The sequence below is a fragment of the Pelophylax lessonae genome (genome assembly GCF_965119305.1).
Source record: "Pelophylax lessonae genome assembly, chromosome: 4".
In the NCBI taxonomy this organism is placed as follows: domain Eukaryota; kingdom Metazoa; phylum Chordata; class Amphibia; order Anura; family Ranidae; genus Pelophylax; species Pelophylax lessonae.
The window spans coordinates 645,301,181-645,321,475 of NC_138771.1; the positions used below are offsets into that span (position 1 = coordinate 645,301,181).

At 41.6% G+C, this 20,295-nt stretch overlaps 2 protein-coding genes across 2 annotated transcripts; both read right to left on the reverse strand.

Annotated features, from left to right (window-relative positions):
- Window positions 1-1,720: 1,720 nt before the first annotated feature.
- Window positions 1,721-2,479, reverse strand: LOC309552985 (olfactory receptor 2W1-like; the record flags this gene model as incomplete). The annotated part of the gene is made up of 1 exon (XM_082253890.1): window positions 1,721-2,479. The coding sequence occupies one exon, from the start codon at window positions 2,477-2,479 to the stop codon at window positions 1,721-1,723; it is 759 nt and encodes a 252-aa protein (XP_082110016.1).
- A 16,855-nt stretch (window positions 2,480-19,334) lies between these two features.
- On the reverse strand, window positions 19,335-20,093 carry LOC309552986 (olfactory receptor 2W1-like; the record flags this gene model as incomplete). The annotated part of the gene is made up of 1 exon (XM_082253891.1): window positions 19,335-20,093. One exon carries the CDS (start codon window positions 20,091-20,093, stop codon window positions 19,335-19,337), a length of 759 nt encoding a protein of 252 aa, XP_082110017.1.
- Window positions 20,094-20,295: the final 202 nt, after the last annotated feature.

Consider the following 20,295-nt stretch of genomic DNA (forward strand, 5'->3'; position numbering starts at 1 on the left):
TGTGCTGTGTTGTTCTCTATACTAATACTCCACTAGTGTGTGGTAACGACAGAAGTAGTCCTTGATGCAGAGACCAGATTGGCCGGGACAGTAGGGACAGAAAAAACAGGTGTCTCTTCTTATTTCATTTCTGCTGCAGACACAACATCTTCTTTGGGGTGGCCTTTGGGTTTGGGTACCAGACAGGACTTCAGGAAAATGTCTCTCATGCAGCAGGCGCACTGCATCTGGATTTGGTGTTTGGGCCACAGCACCTTTTAGATACAAAAGGGCTGTCATGATTTCTTCCTGACATTTTAGAAAGGACCCACTCCTTCCTGTTTCTTTGTAAATTTCAAAACTGATATATAAAGCCAACTGAAATAAAAAAATATACACTTTTTGTACCAGTGTCTGACTTTGTGGAAAAATAAATATGGCTCTATCATATTGATGTTGAAATCCATCCCTCCTATGTTAAGGTTATAGTCGTGGACACAGAGAGGATTCTCAACAACACCAGTTGTCGTGCAAATTTGGACCATCCCCTCTGCATGAATGGAAGACAGGCGATTCATTATTTCTCAAGCAGGATTTCTCACCCTTTTTTAAAATAGGTGTTTACAGGTCATTGGGGAAGCCCTGGCGATCATGTTACATGACGCCACATGAGCCAATTCCAAGATTGTATAAGTGTCTAAATAGTGGCATGCTTGTATAGAAATTGTCCACGTGGTACCCCTTGTGGAACAAAAATGACACAAATCCTGTGTGTGTGTGGCTATATATATATATATATATATATATATATATATATGCACTACATTGTCAAAAGTATTGGAACGCCTGCCTTTACATGCACATAAATGGCATCCCAGTCTTAGTCTGTAGGGTTCAATATTGAGTTAGCCCACCCTTTGCAGCTATAACACCTTCAACTCTTCTGGGAATGCTGTCCACAAGGTTTAAGAGTGCGTCCATGGGACTTTTTGACTATTTTTCCAGAAGCGCATTTAGGAGGTCAGGCACTGATATTGGACGAGAAGGCTTGGTTCGCAGTCTCCGCTCTAATTCATCCCAAAGTTTTTATTTAGGTTGAGGTCAGGACTCCGGGCAGCCCAGTTAAGTTCTTCCACCCCAAACTCGCTCATCCATGTCTTTATGGACCTTACTTTGTGCACTGGTCCAAATCTTTTGGTTGAGGGGGGAATCATGGTAAGGCGTGGTTTTTCAGGGGTTGGGCTTGGCCTCTTAGTTCCAGTGAAGGGAACTCTTAAGACATCAGCATACCAAGACATTTTGGGCAATTTCATGCTCCCAAATTGTGGGAACAGTTTGGGGATTTCCACTTCCTGTTCCAACATGACTGCATACCAGTGCACAAAGCAAGGTCTATAAAGACATAGATGAGTGAGTTTGGGGTGGAGGAACTTGACTGGTCTGCACAGAGTCCTGACCTCAATCCGATAGAACACCTTTGGGATGAATTAGAGTGGAGACTGAGAGCCAGGCCTGCTCATCCAACATCAGTGCCTGACTTTACAAATGTGCTTCTGGAAGAATGGTCAAATATTCACATAGACACACTCCTAAACCTTGTGGACAGCCTTCCCAGAAGAGTTGAAGCTGTTATAGCTGCAAAGGATGGGCCAACTCAATATTGAACCCTACGGACTAAGACTGGGATGGGAAAATCAATTATTTATTTTTTTTATGTTTACTTTCTATCACATTGACATTTTTATTTAAAAAATGATGATTTTATTTTCTCAATAGCTTTTTTAACGTCCTTGTTCCTGAATGTGTATATGATTGGATTAATCAATGGAGTCATTACAGTATAAAAGAGAGAGAGGAACTTGTTCAGAATATCTAGTTGACCTTTTGTTGGAAACATATACACAGCAACTATAGTCCCATAAAAAATGCACACTACGGTCAAGTGAGAGCTGCAGGTGGTGAAGGCCTTTTGTCTACCTGCAACTGATTTCATTTTGAGGATGGCTACAACAATATAGATATATGATATAACAATTAACACAAAAGGTGTTATGATAAAAATGAAACCTACTACAAAGGTCTGAATATGAACCAATGAAGTATCAGAGCAGGAAAGCTCAAGTATGGGTTCAAAGTCACAGAAGTAGTGATGAATGATGTTTGGTCCACAGTAGTGTAAAGTGAGCAAGGGTGCCGAATCAGCCAATGCAATTTTAAAACCTAGTAACCAAACTATAATCAGTGATTTAATGCAAATTGATTGGTTCATTAAAGAGTTGTAATGCAGGGGCTTACAGATGGCCAAATACCGGTCATAGGACATCACAGTCGGTAGAAAACACTCTGAGACCTCAGCATGGGCAAAGAAGAAAAACTGGATGATACATCCAGCAAGAGACATGGTACATTCATCATGTAAGATGATATAAAGAAGGTTGGGAAGAATATCTGTGGACAGAATTATATCACACAATGAAAGTTGGGTAATGAAGAGGTACATGGGAGACTGAAGTGATTTACTCAGATTAAATAAAACCACAATAAAAATATTTCCAGAAATAGTAATGCAATAAATGAAATACAATACCAAGAAAAATAGAATGTTTATGCTATTTATATTTGGAAAGCCTGTTAGTACAATATAAGTTATGTTATTGTGATAGCCCATCTAGTAAGAGAACATAAAAATACATAATAATTTAGGTTGTAACCATAAGAAAATCTACTGTGTTCAATTTCTCACAATTCTGGTGGATGGCAAAACAAAAACAGCATTTAATATGACATTTATACATTCAATTTTATTAGGAGCTTTTGTCAATATGTTAAGATCCAGCTGAGTTTTAACCTTTCTTTTTTTTTCCCAAAATGTTTATTGAAGAAAATAATGGTTAACAAACAGTTGACAAACATTATACAGAGAGTATGATGTCGTAGATACCCGAAGGTGAAAGATAAAGTTCAGATAAATGCAATAATATTCTGTTCATCAAACAACAAAGAGTAATTCAATGGTATTGGAGGTAGCTTTATTATATTGCAAAATACGATGTAGCCTAAGTGGGGTTCAAGGAGAGGTCCCTGTGACCAGCAAAGGGACAGTAGAAGAGAAAGGAGAAGAGATAGAAGAGAAGGGTAAAAGAGAGAAAAAAATAGAGCAAAGAAATGAAGGGGAGGGGGGTGGGAGGAAAGGGAAGGCCATAAGGAAGGGGGAAAGGGAGATTTGCTTTGAGTAAGTGGTGTAATTCTGTGAAAGGAAATCTAAGCATAATGTTATTTATTCGTCATTTCTGTTGACAAGTTGGTTGTACTCTTGCAAATGCTTGAAAATGATCCAATCTTCCCAAGTTTTAGTGTATCTGTTTGGAGAGTCGTGAATTGTAGAAATGAGCTCTTCCATCTCTAAGATGTTATTGATCTGGGAGAACCAAGAGGTAAGGGATGGGGTTTTAGAAGTGCCCCATAGCCTTTGTACAGGCGGTCCCTGGCTTACAAAAAAGATAGGGACTGTAGGTTTGTTCTTAAGTTGAATTTGTTTGTAAGTCGGAAACAGGTAAATTTTTTTAAATGTAGCTCCAGCCTAAAGAATAATTTTTAAGCTTTTTGGATAGTATAGGGAAGGGTTAACACCCTTGTACCATTTGTTTTGCTGTCTGTACCCCTGTTCAGAAGATTTCACCTCACTTTATGCCTCTATGACAATTGGATTTTGAAAATTTTGGGTTGTTGTGGAAACAAGGATTGGTGATAAAGCTTCAATGGAGACCCCTGTTTCCCATGAGAACTCTTACAGTAGTGAATTTCCCTTCCTAGGGGTAGATTTCCTCTCACTTCCTGTTGTCTTCCTCCGTTTGTAAGTAGGAGTCGTTTGTAAGTCGGATGTTTGTAACCCGGAGACCGCCTGTACACATAATTTGGCGGCATTGATCATGATCATAGGAATGATCATAGGAAGAGATATGGTAGTATTTAGGGTAAAGTTTGGAGTAAAAGTGGACCAGAAATTGTGCTGGGTGTAGTTGCAGATCTAGAGAAGTGACTTTGTGAATATATAGTCTGACCGTGCTCCAAAACGGCTGTAAACGAGGGCAGGACCACCAAATATGCCTTAAATCAGCATGTGATTGCTTGCACCTCCAACATTCATCTGGTATGTTTTTATTAAATTTGTTGAGTATCAGAGGTGTGCGATACCATTTGGTAAGTATTTTGTAATTGTTTTCTTGAATAGAGACATTTACTGATCCCTTCAGGATGTTACACAATATTTTTTTCCCACTGTGTATCTGTGAGGGGAATCTGCACATCTGCAGAACAGTCATCAGATAATTTACCCATGTGCTTCGGACATGTTTCTCATAGGAGAGAGTGTAATGTAGATAGCAGGGGTTGTTGAGGCTGTTGAAGTGCACATATTTGTTCAAATTTAGTAAGTAAGGAATTGTTAGAGTTTTTTTTCAATCGAGGTGTAATGAAATAGTGTAGCTGGATATATTCCCATCTGGTCAGGGAGGGGGTGTTTAGTGTTGTTTTTAAATCTTCAAAATTGGGAAGTTTCCTATTCCGCAAAAGGTGGAAAATGCTTATTCCTATATCATTGGGAACTGAGCGTAAAGAGTGATAAGATTGACCCGGAACGAATTGGGGATTGTTTAATAAGGGCGTGAGGATGCTATTTTCTTTAATCAGTTTATGTTTGGCATTTACGGAATGGAAGCAGAGAATAGTAGGGCCAATTAGAGGATGTTTTTTTAATGCATCTTGTGTATCCGAGTACGAAAGCCATGGAATACATTGGATAGGGATTGATGAGAAGGAGCTTTCTAGTTCCACCCAGTCTTTCCTGTGTTTTTGAGTGTGCCAATCTGCTATACACAAAAGGAGGGAAGCCTGATAGTAGAGGTAAATATCAGGAATGCCCATGCCCCCTTTGGATTTAGGTCTGGAGAGTAATGAGAATTTGACGCGTGGCGCTTTATGGTGCCAAATGAATAGTCTAATAGCTTTCTTCAAAGAAGAAATGAAGTGGAGTGGTAGGCGAATCGGGAGTGTTTGTAGGAGATACAAAATACGTGGAAGGATGTTCATCTTAACAATTGCAGCTCGGCCGAACCAGGAGAAATGGGCCTTATTCCATTTCTTGAGGTCCTGATATATCGTCTGAGATATGGGGAGGTAATTTTTCTTAAATATAGCATTCAGATTAGTGGGGATTTCGATGCCTAGGTAAGTGATGGAATCGGGTTTCCATTTGTAGGGGAAGGCTGGTTTACATTGTTCAACAATTTTGCTAGGTAGTGATATGTTAAGAGCTTCTGATTTAGTTCTGTTGATTTTAAAATTTGCAATATACTGAAATATTTTTAGTTTCTTTTGTAGGTTGGGCAGTGAGATTACGGGGTTGGAAAGAAAGAGCAAGACATTATCTGCGTATGCTGCAATTTTATAATGGTTAGTGGCAGAAGAGACACCGGTTATGTCAGGGTTTAGTCTTATATTTTTAAGGACAGGTTCAAGTGTCAATATGAATAAAAGTGGGGATAGGGGACAACCTTGACGGGTTCCATTGCTGCTGGTGAAGGCATTAAACAGGGAGCCATTAACGCAGACCCTTGCCGAGGGGCCATGATATAAAGCCAGAACCAAGGCCATTAATCTGGAACCCAGACCTATCGAGTTGAGGACGGCCTCCAAGTAGTCCCATGCTAACCTGTCAAATGCCTTCTCCGCATCAAGTGACAGCAACAGGCCTTTTTGAGATGTGGAGGAAAGGATGTAGTGTATATTAACTGCTTTGAGTGTGTTATCCCTAGCTTCCCTGGCAGGCACAAAACCGACTTGGTCCGAATCAACTAGGGAAGGGATAAACGTTAGAAGACGGTTGGCTAAAATTTTTGAGAATATTTTAACATCTACATTAAGTAAGGAAATTGCCTATAATTTTGTACTTGCGTTGGGTCTTTTCCTGGTTTCGGTATAACCAAGATATGCGCCTCAAGAAGTTTGGAGTGCTTAGAATTAGGGTTATCCAGACTGTTGAATGTTTTCCAAAATGGTGTTAGGGCATCCGCAAAGGTTCTGTAGTATGCCAGGGAAAAGCCGTCTGGACCAGGGCTTTTACCGGTTTTCATTTGTTTTAAAGCCAAGTTAAATTCATCTGCAGATAATGGAACATCAATATTGGCGGATTATTGTTTAGTAAGAGGTTTAAAACTGTTGAGATGGAGATACTCCTTAATATATTCGGTTCGGGAATTACTAATTGATTGCGATTTATGTTTGGGGGGGGGGCAATTGTAAAGAGATGTGAAATATTGTGTGAAGGCTTGGGCTATTTCAGAATTGGAATGTCTTTTTTTGCCAGTAGAGTCCACTATGAGATGGATTGTGTTCTGAGCTCTCTTGGCAGCCAACGCCCTAGCAAGGTAGTTATTGCTTTTATTACTGAATTCGTAAAACAGTTTTTGAGATAATATGAAACATTTCTTGATCTTAGTGTTGAACACTTCTCTGATTTTGTCTCTTACCTTTTCAAGGTCTTCAAGATTTTTTAATGCGTGCGAGCATTTATGTGAATCTTCGAGCTTTTTGGCTTGCGAAAAGAGCTCAGATAGATTTCTTTGGGCCAGTTTTTTCCTATGGGCAGCCATTTTTAGGAGAGTGCCCCTGAAAACACACTTGTGAGCTTCCCATATAGAGGAGGTCTCCACATCAGGGGTATCATTTGTTAGAAAGTATTCTGAGATTTGCTTTTTTAATATTTCCGCATTTTGAGGATGCATGATGATGGATTGGTCTAAACGCCAAATTTTGTCCTGTTTGTGAGCCTGAGGTATAGCTAGTGTGGCTGAAATGGCGCAATGGTCCGATATGCACATTGGCTCAATGGAGGTTTTTTTAACCCTCCTCTTGTGTTAGGGTCGGAACCGACCCGTTTTCAGGTTTTGAATGTCTATAAGTATCACATAAATTTGTTTATTGCATCAAGATTTTTTTACTTTGTCAGGAACCTCTATTTAAACAATGTAATAGAAAAAGAATCCTTTTCACTAAATTATAAAATACTGTGGTGAAAATTAAGACGTTTATGGTGTTAGGGTCAATTCTGACCCAGTTATAATATAGGATTATAGGACACTAATAAGTGCCAAAACTGAAATCATAAACACTCTCTCTGCTTAGTAACACTGACAGCCAATCACCTCTCAACCGTGTGAGCTGTAGTTAGGGACGGGCCTATCTCTTTGAATGCTTGTCTGCTTCTCTAAATAAAGTAAAGAAACATAGGACCAATACATTTCAGAGTTGCTGACTTTATTTTACCATTTTTTAAATTTGAAAATGAGAGGTATGCTATCAAAAGAAAGGTCTAAGGGTCACACCAAAAATATTAAAACCAATCTTTTCAAGGATAAAGAAGCCTAACAAGGTAACCAAGAGGTAAGAAACAAATTGGATGATAAATAATTGTTCAGAGGGTATTTTATGGCTGATTTAAGACACGGGTCAAAACCGACCCGTTAACATCATGGATAGTAACAGAAAGAGGAGGGTTAAGTAGGTGGATGTCTTTTTGTGTGATAAATAGGTAATCTAACCTGGAGTACCTGTTATGTGGGGATGAGAAAAAGGAATAGTCTCTACCTGTAGGGTTTTGTAAGCGCCATGAATTGTGTAACGTGAGATCCTGTAATTGAGTCCTGACCTGCTTCAATGCTTTATATGGGAATGAGGAGATTCCGGTGGACGTGTCCTCCACACGGTTGAGAGCTAAGTTGAAATCTCCTCCGTAAATTATACACCCCTCTTGAAAAGAGGTGAGGACTGAAGTAATTTCTCGAAAGTACCTGCCTGAGCCGTATTGGGTGCACAGACATTAACTAGGGTCAGAGGAATTTTCCAGAGTGTTCCTTTGACGCACACATACCTGCCTCCTTCGTCAATCAGGGAGTCCGATATCTCGAGGGGAACATGTTTCGCTATTAAAATCGAGGCCCCTTTGGTTTTAGCCAGATTGTTCATGGCGTGGAGCATTTTTAGGAATTCTCTAGTGTGCCATTTGGGAACGTGGTCAGACTTGAAATGTATTTCCTGCAAAAACACTACATCTGCTTTGAGTGAGTGAAGGTAGAGGATTAGTTTGGACCTTTTTACAGGGACGTTCAAACCTTTCACATTGATAGAAACAATTTTAAGATTTTTGAAGGAAGGTTTGTGTGTAGACATATCCATAACGAAGGCTGTATTAAAGGACAGGTGGGTGAAGGGAAGAATGTAGGAAAGGATGGAGATGGGTACAAAGATAAGGGTGAATAGAAAGAGTATATAAGCACTCCCCTTGTGGGGGGGGGGGTGGTAAATGTGAACCAGCAGCAGAAAAAGGTCCCGCTTTTAACTGCTATAGGGGTGGGAGTTGCTGGTTGATTTCAGCTCACAACAAAAGGAGCTGTTTGGAGTTGTGGTAAAAAGGCAGTAGAGATGATGGTGGATTAAAGGAGGTGAGTTTTAGTCGTGGAGAGGATCAAAGGTGTCCCTATCCATCTGCACAAGCAATAATTTAATATTTGGATGAGTAATAGAGGTCATGTATAAGCATGAGTGCTGAAAACAAAAAGAGCTAGGTTTTGGCAATAAATCCTATGTAAGATAGATATTAAATTAGAGAGTATTACATCTGAGTGGCACAATCTAATAAACCTGTAGGTTGTCAAATATAAATAACTTGTGAGGAGCTGGAGGTTAACTTTCCTTCATGAAAAAACAGCAGAAACTGATTAAACATATATATGCCCATTAAAGACATACAAGAACCACAAAATTGTCAAGACATACCCACACCTCGAGATGAGTACCGGTGCAGACTGGACTCCACCTGTGCTCTGAGTATATAGGAAAGAATCAGGTGAGTAAGAAAATTCAGCATTAATATAACCCAGTGAGACTGCTAGGGTTTTAGATTGGTAAGTATCGCCATCTAGTGGTAATATATTGGAATAGGGACAACAATAAAAAAAAAAGGAAGACATAGATTTCTAAAGCTCTACAGTGGAAGGCAGTATGCGCCCCAATACTCTTTAGCGAGGATATATTGTGGGACATGTCGCAATCTAAATGAACAATTAATTGTTATAACATATCTGGCAAGGAAACTCGTTCATGTTACTTCTCTCTGAGAGGTACTCACCCCTTAAGAGTGGTGGCAGTATGTCTGGGAGAGAGAGTAAAGAGGGAGCACCTGTCAGCATTAGTTTAGTTTAATATAAGACAGATAAGGCTAATTGTAGGTAGGCACAATTGGTACGTCGTCTCTCCCTATTATATTATTAGCAGGGAGGGGAATTCTCCTTCACTAAATAAAGAAGAAGAGAGGGCAGTGAGTACATATGAGTCTGTACGTATGTTCAAGAAGGCCTATAAAGATACAGAATATAGTTATTCTTATATGCAATTTTCCCTCTTTTCATCCCTCTTTCCCCTCCCCTCCCTCCTCTTCCCTTTTTTCTTGGTGTCTTTCTTAGTAATTTTGGTATTGGTTGTATTCAAGGAGCTAGTATTGATCACAAGCAATACATGTCAAAAAGAACTCAAGATGATTTTAATTACAATCTTTGGATTCTGCGCTTGTTGCTATACGGATAGAAATGCAACAGCCTAATCAATTTCTATGAGGTTTCCTGTGGGCAGGAGATGAAGGGACACTACCCTGACCAGGGTTGTGCCTGTACATTCGTGAAGGAGATGAATTAGGTGATAGCCTGTGTCTTCTGAAGAAGGCAGAGTCATCTTGATGCATTGTCCATTTATTCAACATGTTGGTTAGGGTGCTGTCTGTTCACATGAGACCAGCCTGGGATTTCAATCAGAGGTATGCCCAGAGTGTTGTAGAACGTCACAGTTTCCTCAGGGTGTCTAAGTGAAGCGAAGCGTCCTCTGGAACCAGCAAACAAGCAAAATGGGAACTTCCACTTGTAGGGGATTTCTCTATCCCTGAGGAGGTTTAGTAGTGGACTTAAGTCTTTTTGTTTCTGTAATGTAATCGGGGAGAGATCCTGGAATAATTTAATTTCAGAGCCTTGGAATAGTATACGACCCCTGATCCTAGCATTATGGAGAATTTCTTCCTTTAGTTTAAATTGTGCTAGACAACCAATAATGTCCCTGGGAGGGTCCGATTTTCTTCCTTTGGGACGCAGTGTCCTGTGAAGGCGATGAATCTCTATTGGGGTGTCAGGCGGTCTTCCCAATAGGTCATTGAATATGGTAAGGGCAGTCAGTGTTAATTGAGCAGGTTCAATAGATTCCGGGAGGCCTCTTTTTCGAATGTTGTTCTTGTGACCTCTATTCTCAAGATCTTCCAGATGTCTATGGAGATCTCTTAGTTGTGTAGAATGGTTCAATATGTCTCTCTGTGCACTCAATATGTCTGTATCATGTTTGTCCGTTATCTCTTCAACTTCTTCCAGCCTTCCAGAAATGTTATGCATCTCCCTTTTGAGATCTGCAATGGCTGCTGAAAGGGTGGATTTTATGTCATCAGCTATAGTCTTAAGATCCTGTAGTGATACACAGTGTGAGGATGTAGAGTGACCAGGGGAGTCATTTGGTACACTGAGAGCAGGAGAGGGATGTGTGGGGACACTCACAGTTGTAGTTTTTGTCCCTTGGGAAATTAATGCTTCTCTCACCTCCATGCACTGCAGTATGGGATGTCTCTCCTGTCTGTTTCTTAAACATGTCAGGAACCTGGATTCCAGAACGTTGATCCTGATCTCTGGGAGAGCGAGAGCGGGTGGAGGATGAAGCCCTGTCACTTTTTCCCATTGTGGGTCAGGTAAATGCCTCGATGTAAAGTGAATTAGGCAGATGGTTGGTGGGACAATCCGTTTTACATGTGTGCCACCATTAATGTCAGGGCCGCACGCCCTGAGAACTTTTTATACAGTGAAAGACTGGTGTGCCACTGGGGTAAAGCAGCATAAAGTAAAGTAGTCACAGTTCTTCTGTAGGGATGTAAACCCAGCATGATAAAATGATGAAAGCTGTTTGTGGAAACAGATGCTGTACTGTCTGGGGAACACACTTAGTCTGACATGGGCAGGATAGAATGAGGCTGTAAGTTCTTGTATGATAAGTGGGCCAAGGGTTACAGCTTCCTGCCTGCCTGTGAAGATGCCTTTGTGTGGTCTGGGGGATGTATAGGGAGGAGATGGCCTTACCAAGTCCCTGATCGCGGCCGGGTGCCGCTTTAGGAAAGTCAGCGGCTTCTGGCTTCGACTAGACCTCAAGTGTAAATCTGCTCCCGGTGGCTCGTTTTTCACGATTTGTTAAAAAGTGTATTCCACACAACATAACCCATCAAGAATAATCACTTATAAATTAAAAACAATGCGAAAATTAAAACCATTACAACCAGCAAAATGGTACCCCAATGCGTTTCAACCTAATATCGTAAAGGTCTTCTTCAGGGGTATGTGATATCATTAGTACTGATGATTGTTTTTTACCAGAGAGTTTCCATTGGTCTAGAGATATTTCAAAGATGGCCTCTTGATGCCCCGAATGGGTGGAGAGAAGATCTGACTTGCAAGAAGTCACACATTTGGGACACCCTGTAGAGGTAATAGGGAAACCTGCCTGCAGTGAAAATGATGTGATGTAAATAGTGATTGTGTTATATTAGATCAAGTGAAAAAGAATATCAAAACCTGCAAGTGAATAATGTTGCGGATCTTGTATGATGATACCGCCATTCTGCCTCTCTCAGGAAAGATCAGCAGGTCCCGGTGGACATCACATCCACTCAACCTGCTGATTGGCTCCCGATGTGTCCAATCACAGTGGGAGCTGATCGCCGGTGGCACGAGCGTGCGCCCCAGACCAGGAAGAAAAAGTGACATACAGGTACGTCGCTTCACGCCTGGGCATTTTGGAAGACAGTCCAGGAGTGATTAACCACTTGCTGACTGCATACTGTATATAAACGGCAGCAGAGTGGCTCTCCCAGGCAAAACCATGTATGGGTACGTCATTTGCCTGGAAGGAGCTAGGGGGCGAGCGCGCGCAGCAGGTGGCACGCTCCTGCCCCCGATCATCAGCGGGGGAGTCAATGCATGTGTCAGGCGACTCCAATTGCCACCTGACACTCGCGATCTTCCCCGCTGAGAGAGAAGGATGGCTGTTGTAAACACAACCGACCGTTCTTCTCCCTGGGATGATCACAAAGCTCCTGTGATCATTCTATATAGATCATTTCACAAGCCATGCCCCCCCCCCACAGTTAGAATCACTCCCCTAGGCTCACATTTAACCCCTTGATCACCCACAGTGTTAACTCCTTCCCTGCCAGTGTCATTACTACAGTAACAGTGCATTTTTTTAGCACTGATTACTATAACAATGTCACTGGTCCCCCCAAAAGTGTCACAAATGTCAGGTAGGGGTCCGATCTGTCTACCGCAATGTCGCAGTCCCGCAAAAAAATCACAGATCGCCGCCATTACTAGTAAAAAAAAAAAAAACAATAAAAATGACATAAATCTTTCCCGTAGTTAGGAGACGCGATAACTTTTGCACAAAGCAATCAAAATACGCTTATTGCGATTTTTTTTTACCAAAAATATGTAGCAGAAAACAAATTGGCCTAAAATGTTAAAAAATTTAGATTTTTATTTATTTTTTTATTTGAGAATGTTATAGAGCAGAAAGAAAGTGAAAAAAAATATATATATTTTTTTCAGAATTTTCGCTCTATTTTTGTTTGAAGCGCAAAAAATAAAAATTGCACAGGTGATCAAATACCACCAAAAGAAAGCTTTATTTGTGGGAAAAAAAGGATGTCAATTTTATTTGGGTACAGACCACGCAATTGTCTGTTAAAGTAACGCAGTGCCAAATCACAAAATAGGGCCTGGTCATTAAGGGGGCAAATACTTCCCGTCTTAAAGTGGTTAAGATAAAACGCTCGAAGCTAAAGCATCTTCTAAAGAAAAAACAGCTTTGTAGCATTGATACATGTTCTACTTGTTATAAAGAGAATATAAAGCCAATGTGGCTAAAATACCAAAAGAAAAAGAAAAAGTAAGATAAAGAGAGAACAATTAAAGTATAATCAGCAAATGAATGTAGTAAGCAGTATCATGTACGTACTATTACACTATGCAATAGTTTCAAGAGGACGTAACAGTAAAGACCTCACACTGTAATATTCTTGATTGGCTCCTTGTGCTGTTTCTTCCTCTTCTATTTCAGCACTGCCATACAGATAATGTGAGGGTAAAGCAGAAAGGGATTTCAAGGCCACATTTTCGCCTTTTCCTCATGGGAAGGCAGCAGCATTAAGAAGTTTCAAGGCTCCCCCTTAAATAGGCAGGAAGCGTGGAGGGGAGCCTTGTAACAGTAGGCTGGGGGGAACCTTAAAAACTAAGGCCAGGTGAACTAGAAGTTTCTAGAAGCCATTGGGTTCGGTTTATAAAGGGGGTCTTGGCTAGATGCCAGTCGTGTCAGAAGGAAAGCGATCCGCTGTCCCTCCCATGGAAATGGCGTGGCCTTGTTTATGTGGTGGGTCACCTTTTTTATAAAAGGGGGACATTTGTTGGAAAGTTATGCATGGTTAAGATAACCTGAGCTTCAAAGCTGGGTTGTGTTGTGAATTGATTATTTATTATGGAAATTTTAATAAATAAATTCATGTATGGTTTAACAAGTAAAATTTTGAAAACCAATAAATAAAGGCCGCGGCCAATTTAGTTTTCCAACCAAGGTGTCAGTGTGTTTTGTTGTACTCTGGAAGTAAATGTAGCTGCTTGCTTTCCCCATTAAATAGGCTAAAACATGTGAAATTTGGCTACTTACTTTACGTGCATTAACCACTTGCCGACCGCCGCAAGTACATATACTGTGGCGGTCAGCCCCGTGCAGGCAAAGTGACGTACCGGTACGTCACTAGCCTGTGAGCCAATAGGGGGGCGAGCACACACTTCCGGTCCGGAGGCGTGCTCCCGCCCCCGCTCATTCACGGACACCTCCGCGCGAGTGACCGGCAGACCCGATGTCCGCTGGTCACTCGTGATCGTCAGGTACAGAGGGAGAAAGGCAGGCGGCTAATGTAAACAAAGCCGCCTGTCATTCTCACCTGTGTAACAGCAGAGATCATATGTAGGACCGTAGATCTCTGCTGTTACATGAAAAGCCACGCCCCTTTACAGTTAGAAGCACGCCCCTAGGGACACACATAGCCACTGCATTTCTAATAAAGTTAACCCCTTCCCTGCCAGTGTCATTTTTACAGTAACAGCGCATATGTATAGCACTGATTACTGTAGTAATGTCACTGGTACCCCCAAAAGTGTCAAAAATTTCAGTCAAGGGTCCGATCTGTCCACCGCAATGTCGCAGTCCCGCAAAAAAATCACAGATCGATTACTCGTTAAAAAAAAAAACAACAAAAATGAAACCAATCAAAATACGCTTATTACGATTTTTTTTAACAAAAAATATGTAGCAGAAAACAAATTGGCCTAAAATGTTAAAAAAAATTTGATTTTTACATTTGTTTTGAGAATTTCATATAAAAAAATGTGAAAAATATTGTTATTTTTTTTCAAATTGTCGCATTTTTTTGTTTATAGCGCAAAAAATAAAAATGGCACAGGTGATCAAATACCACCAAAAGAAATCTCTGTTTGTGGGGAAAAAAATGACATCAATTTCATTTAGGTACAGTGTCGCACGATCGCGCAATTGTCCGTTAAAGTTACGCAGTGCCGGATCGCAAAATAGGGCCTGGTCTTTGAGCAGCCAAATCTTCCGGGGCTAAAGTGGTTGAAGGAAGGAAGAAAAGACAGCAGATAGTCAGGAAGTTGGATAATTAGACATTGGCAAGTAATACTATATGTACAAAATGTATGGAATATTATAACATGATACTGAACCAGGAAAGCTCAGATTTCAAATGTATAATACAATCTTTTCAGTTGAGTTGAGTTGCAAATTATGGTATAATAATTGGAATTGGGTGGTGGAGAGAAGCTATACATGCACCTATCCGGCTTCTAACTAGTACACTGTTTAACTTTCTCCATCAGCTCAACCCCCACAGCTATTACCTTTTGTATCAATTGACCCTCCCCCTTAGATTGTAAGCTAAAGGCAGGATGAGGAAGAGGAGTAGGAGGAGTTGGGAACAGGAGGCAAACCGAAGCGCCCTGCAATCCTCGGCGGTGGAAGGAGATGCGCCAAACAAATTTAAAAGGTGTATCTCACATGTACCGATACAGACTATGCCGTAATTTAATTTTTTACACTCAAACAGGGTGTATATTGAATAGCGGAATAGGAAAAATTTTACCAAACAGTGGTGTATCTCACACGTACAAACCCAGACTAGGCCCCCGATTACTATTTTTTGTACCCCCAAAGGCAGGATGAGGAGTAGGAGGAGTTCGGAACAGGCAGGAGGCAGACTGAAGCACCCTGCAATCCTCGGCGGTATGAGATGCGCCCCAAAAATTGGAAAGTATCTCACACGTACCGACACAGACTATCCCACAATTTAATTGTTTTTACCCCAAAGGTGTAGATTAAATAGCGGAATAGAAAATATTTTTTAAAAGGTGTATGTATCTCACACGTACAGAGCCAGACTAGGCCCTGATTACTATTTTTTGTACCCCCAAAGGCAGGATGAGGAGTAGGAGAAGTTCGGAACAGGCAGGAGGCACACTGAAGCACCCTGAAATCCTCGGCGGTATGAGATGCGCCCCAAAAATTGGAAAGGTGTATCTCACATGTACCGACACAGACTATGCCGCAATTTAATTGTTTTTACCCAAAGGTGTAGATTGAATAGCGGAATGGAAAATATGATATAAAATTGGTGATTTATCAATAGCACATGTGAACAGCAGTGTCTTATATCAGTCAGCTCTGCTGCAGGCTATGGAGGGAAAAAAAAAAGAAAATTCCCCTTTTAAGTTTGTAATTTTTAACTAGATTAGTACAGACTATGCCACAATTAAATTTTTTTAACCCAAGGGTGTATATTGAATAGTGGAATAGAAAAAAGTGAAATCACTCAATAATAGCACATGTGAACACAGCAGTGTATTATCACAGTCAGCAGCACTGAAGGAAAAACGCTGCACACAACTGATTGATAAAAAATACTTTTTTCTCCCTCCTCCTCAGCGGGCAAAAAGATTGTGTTCACACCACCCCACACACAGCAAAATCGATGTGGACCACTGACACCTGCCTATCTCCAGACTCTCCCTAAAAGGATCGATAAGATCGGGGCACTGCAAACCCCCCCCCCCCCCACACAGCAAAATCGATTGTAGAACACTGACCCTTCCTATCTCCAGCCTCTCCCTAAAATGCCCTAATATCTCGCCCTGCCTTCAGCACTCCGACCTGTCCCTCAATTCTTTTCGGACACAATATGATTTTTGCCTGTCTGTCCCTAATCAGCAGCCAGCACGTATGATGTGTGCTCTGTCCCTGTACTACAGCAGAATGACGCAGCGGCGCTCGGTCTCGAACTTATAAAGACTTGGTCACATGCTTCAGATGGCCAATCACAGCTACTAATACATTTGTAGGCATGGCTGGGATGGCTTAAGGCACACCAGTTAAACGCATGTTGATTGGCTGTTGAAAGCCCGTCATTAAAAGCGCGCCAATACATACAAACCCGGAAATAAAATGACCGAACACGGATTTTTACCCGAACATACAGTAAAGTTTTCGGATCAGTGTTCGGGTAACACAAATCCAATTATTCGGTACGAACACGAATAATACAGTCCGTGTTCGCTCAACACTACTTATGACTACAATTGGGGGTTGCAGAAATGGAGAAGTGTGTTTCTTGCACGCCAAGGATATCTCCTTTGAGGGAATTGAGTGGGGTGTGAGGAAAAGAACGACTTCTTAGGAGGGTGTGGTCTGGAGGGGCAGCTGCTAACAGGTGAGATTCACAATTACCTTAAGTGGGTAGATGATGCTGGATGAGAACGTTCGTATTTCATCGGCTGGAAACTCCAAACTGAAGGAGACGGTAAGTCCTTGCAAAGTGGTTCAACGGTGGGCACTTGAGGTCCTCAATTCCAAGTGATGCAACAGTTAAGCACTGAGAGGTGGTAGAAAACCAAAAATAAAAGAACAAACAAAGCTGTACCTGGTAAGGAAAGAAAAAAGTTAGAACAGAGAATTGTGTGGTAATGTGCAAAAGAACCGGAACAGTTCAATATGGTTGCTAAGTTGAGCACCAGATAAAGCAAAACAGTCAGCAAGTGAAATCCTGGTATAGGCTTGCCGACAGTGGATTGGGGGTACTCCACCTAGGTGGAAGGAAAGTACTTGGAGAGAATGAATATATTAAGTAGTAGCCCGGCCGGACTATGGTACGCTGAAGAGGGGTAGCGTTGAATGCATGGTTAGACTTTGCGTCTTGTAGGCCCCTGCTGGTGTCTGGAGCGGGGAGGTGGGGACTGCCTCGGCCCATCCTGGAATCCTTTGGGGGGTTCAGGAATGATACCCCAGGAGTGGAGCAGCTTCATCCCACCTTCAATGGTCGAGATAGTATGGGGGATCCCGTTGTATGTGACAAGTAAGGTTGCGGGGTGCCGCCATTTATAGGTAATTTTATGATTAAAAAGAGCTTTGGTCAGGGTCTTCAACTGCCGCCTTTGCTGAAGTGTGTGCTGAGAAAAATCCGCATACAGCTGTATATCCGCATACGGAGCAGGTAATGCGCCCAATCTTCTGGACACTTGTAGGATTTTTTCTTTGGCATAGTAGAAGTGAATGCGTAGTAACACATCTCTGGGAACAGAATCCTCTAAATGGCGTGGTCTAGGGAGCCTGTGAATCCTATTGATAGTTAACTCTATAGGTGACAGCTCCAGTACCAGCGAGAACATACTGGATGCATACTGTTGTAATTCAGCAGGTTGTACAGACTCAGGAATGCCTCTCATTTTAATGTTATTGCAGCGTGAGTGATCTTCAAGATCCGCCAATTTATGTTTGATCCAGTCATTATCATCCCGCTGGTCAGTGTAGGCATCTATGAGATCGTTCACTGTGTCTGTGCATTCCTCCATTTTGTTTTCTATATGTGTCACCCTTCTGCCCATTTGTGTCATCTCACAGGAAAATTTTTGAATTATAGTGGAAAGATTAGCCATCAGGGATGACTGGAAGGTAATCAGCATGTTCTTCATGGTTGTATCAAGCACAGGCTGTCCCGTGGTAGGAAAGGCAGCAATGGAAGACTGTAATGCCGACATAGAGTGCATAGAAGATAGTGGAGTATTCACTGTAGGGTCTGTCATGTCCTCCGGATCCATCCGCATGCGGGTCTTTGCAGGGCTGCCGGCAACCGGTGTTGCGGGCGATGAGTCCTGTGAAGAGCTGGGTGCCAGGGCCTCCGATGCCAGGGGGATCACATCGGGTAGGTCTGTGTAGGCCGCGGCGTCTCCCCGGTCTTCAGGCACAGCGGCGCCATCTTGGATCCTCCCAGGCTGTGCGGGCGGCTTAGAGAAGAAGGCCATAGCCATAAGTTTTGTAGGGCCCCTCTCCTCCTTTATTTTGCGGGAAGTCATGTCTCCTGACGGTCAGGGATGGATTAGGAGCAAAATGGTGTGCTGGATCCGCTCATGCTGCCCCGATGCTGGTGGATTCTCCGGCCGGCTACAGAGAGCTCTCAGCTTATGCAGCCATTAAGCTCGCGCGCAAGCCACGCCCCTCTATGGGACTTTTTGACCATTCTTCCAGAAGCGCATTTGTGAGGTCAGGCACTGATGTTGGACGAGAAGGTCTGGTTGGCAGTCTCTGCTCTAATTCATCCCAAAGTTTTTCTTTAGGTTGGCCTCTTAGTTCCAGTGAAGGGAACTCTTAAGACATCAGCATACCAAGACATTTTGGGCAATTTCATGCTCCCAAATTGTGGGAACAGTTTGGGGATTTCCACTTCCTGTTCCAACATGACTGCTCACCAGTGCACAAAGCAAGGTCTATAAAGACATGGATGAGTGAGTTTGGGGTGGAGGAACTTGACTGGTCGACACAGAGTCCTGACCTCAATCCGATAGAACACCTTTGGGATGAATTAGAGTGGAGACTGCGAGCCAGGCCTGTTCATCCAACATCAGTGTCTGACTTTACAAATGTGCTTCTGGAAGAATGGTCAAACATTCCCATAGACACACTCCTAAACCTTGTGGACAGCCTTCCCAGAAGCTGTTATAGCTGCAAAGGATGGGCCAACTCAATACGGACTCAACCCTACGGACTAAGACTGGGATGGGAAAATATTTTTTTTTTTATGTTTACTTTCTATCACATTGACATTTTTATTTAAAAAATGATGATTTTATTTTCTCAATAGCTTTTTTAACGTCCTTGTTCCTGAATGTGTATATGATTGGATTAATCAATGGAGTCATTACAGTATAAAAGAGAGAGAGGAACTTGTTCAGAATATCTAGTTGACCTTTTGTTGGAAACATGTACACAGCAACTATAGTCCCATAAAAAATGCACACTACGGTCAAGTGAGAGCTGCAGGTGGTGAAGGCCTTTTGTCTACCTGCAACTGATTTCATTTTGAGGATGGCTACAACAATATAGATATATGATATAACAATTAACACAAAAGGTGTTATGATAAAAATGAAACCTACTACAAAGGTCTGAATATGAACCCATGAAGTATCAGAGCAGGAAAGCTCAAGTATGGGTTCAAAGTCACAGAAGTAGTGATGAATGATGTTTGGTCCACAGTAGTGTAAAGTGAGCAAGGGTGCGGAATCAGCCAATGCAATTTTAAAACCTAGTAACCAAACTATAATCAGTGATTTAATGCAAATTGATTGGTTCATTAAAGAGTTGTAATGCAGGGGCTTACAGATGGCCAAATACCGGTCATAGGACATCACAGTCAGTAGAAAGCACTCTGAGACCTCAGCATGGGCAAAGAAGAAAAACTGGATGATACATCCAGCAAGAGACATGGTACATTCATCATGTAAGATGATATAAAGAAGGTTGGGAAGAATATCTGTGGACAGAATTATATCACACAATGAGAGTTGGGTAATGAAGAGGTACATGGGAGACTGAAGTGATTTACTCAGATTAAATAAAACCACAATAAAAATATTTCCAGAAATAGTAATGCAATAAATGAAATACAATACCAAGAAAAATAGAATGTTTATGCTATTTATATTTGGAAAACCTGTTAGTACAATATAAGTTATGTTATTGTGATAGCCCATCTGGTAAGAGAACATAAAAATACATAATAATTTA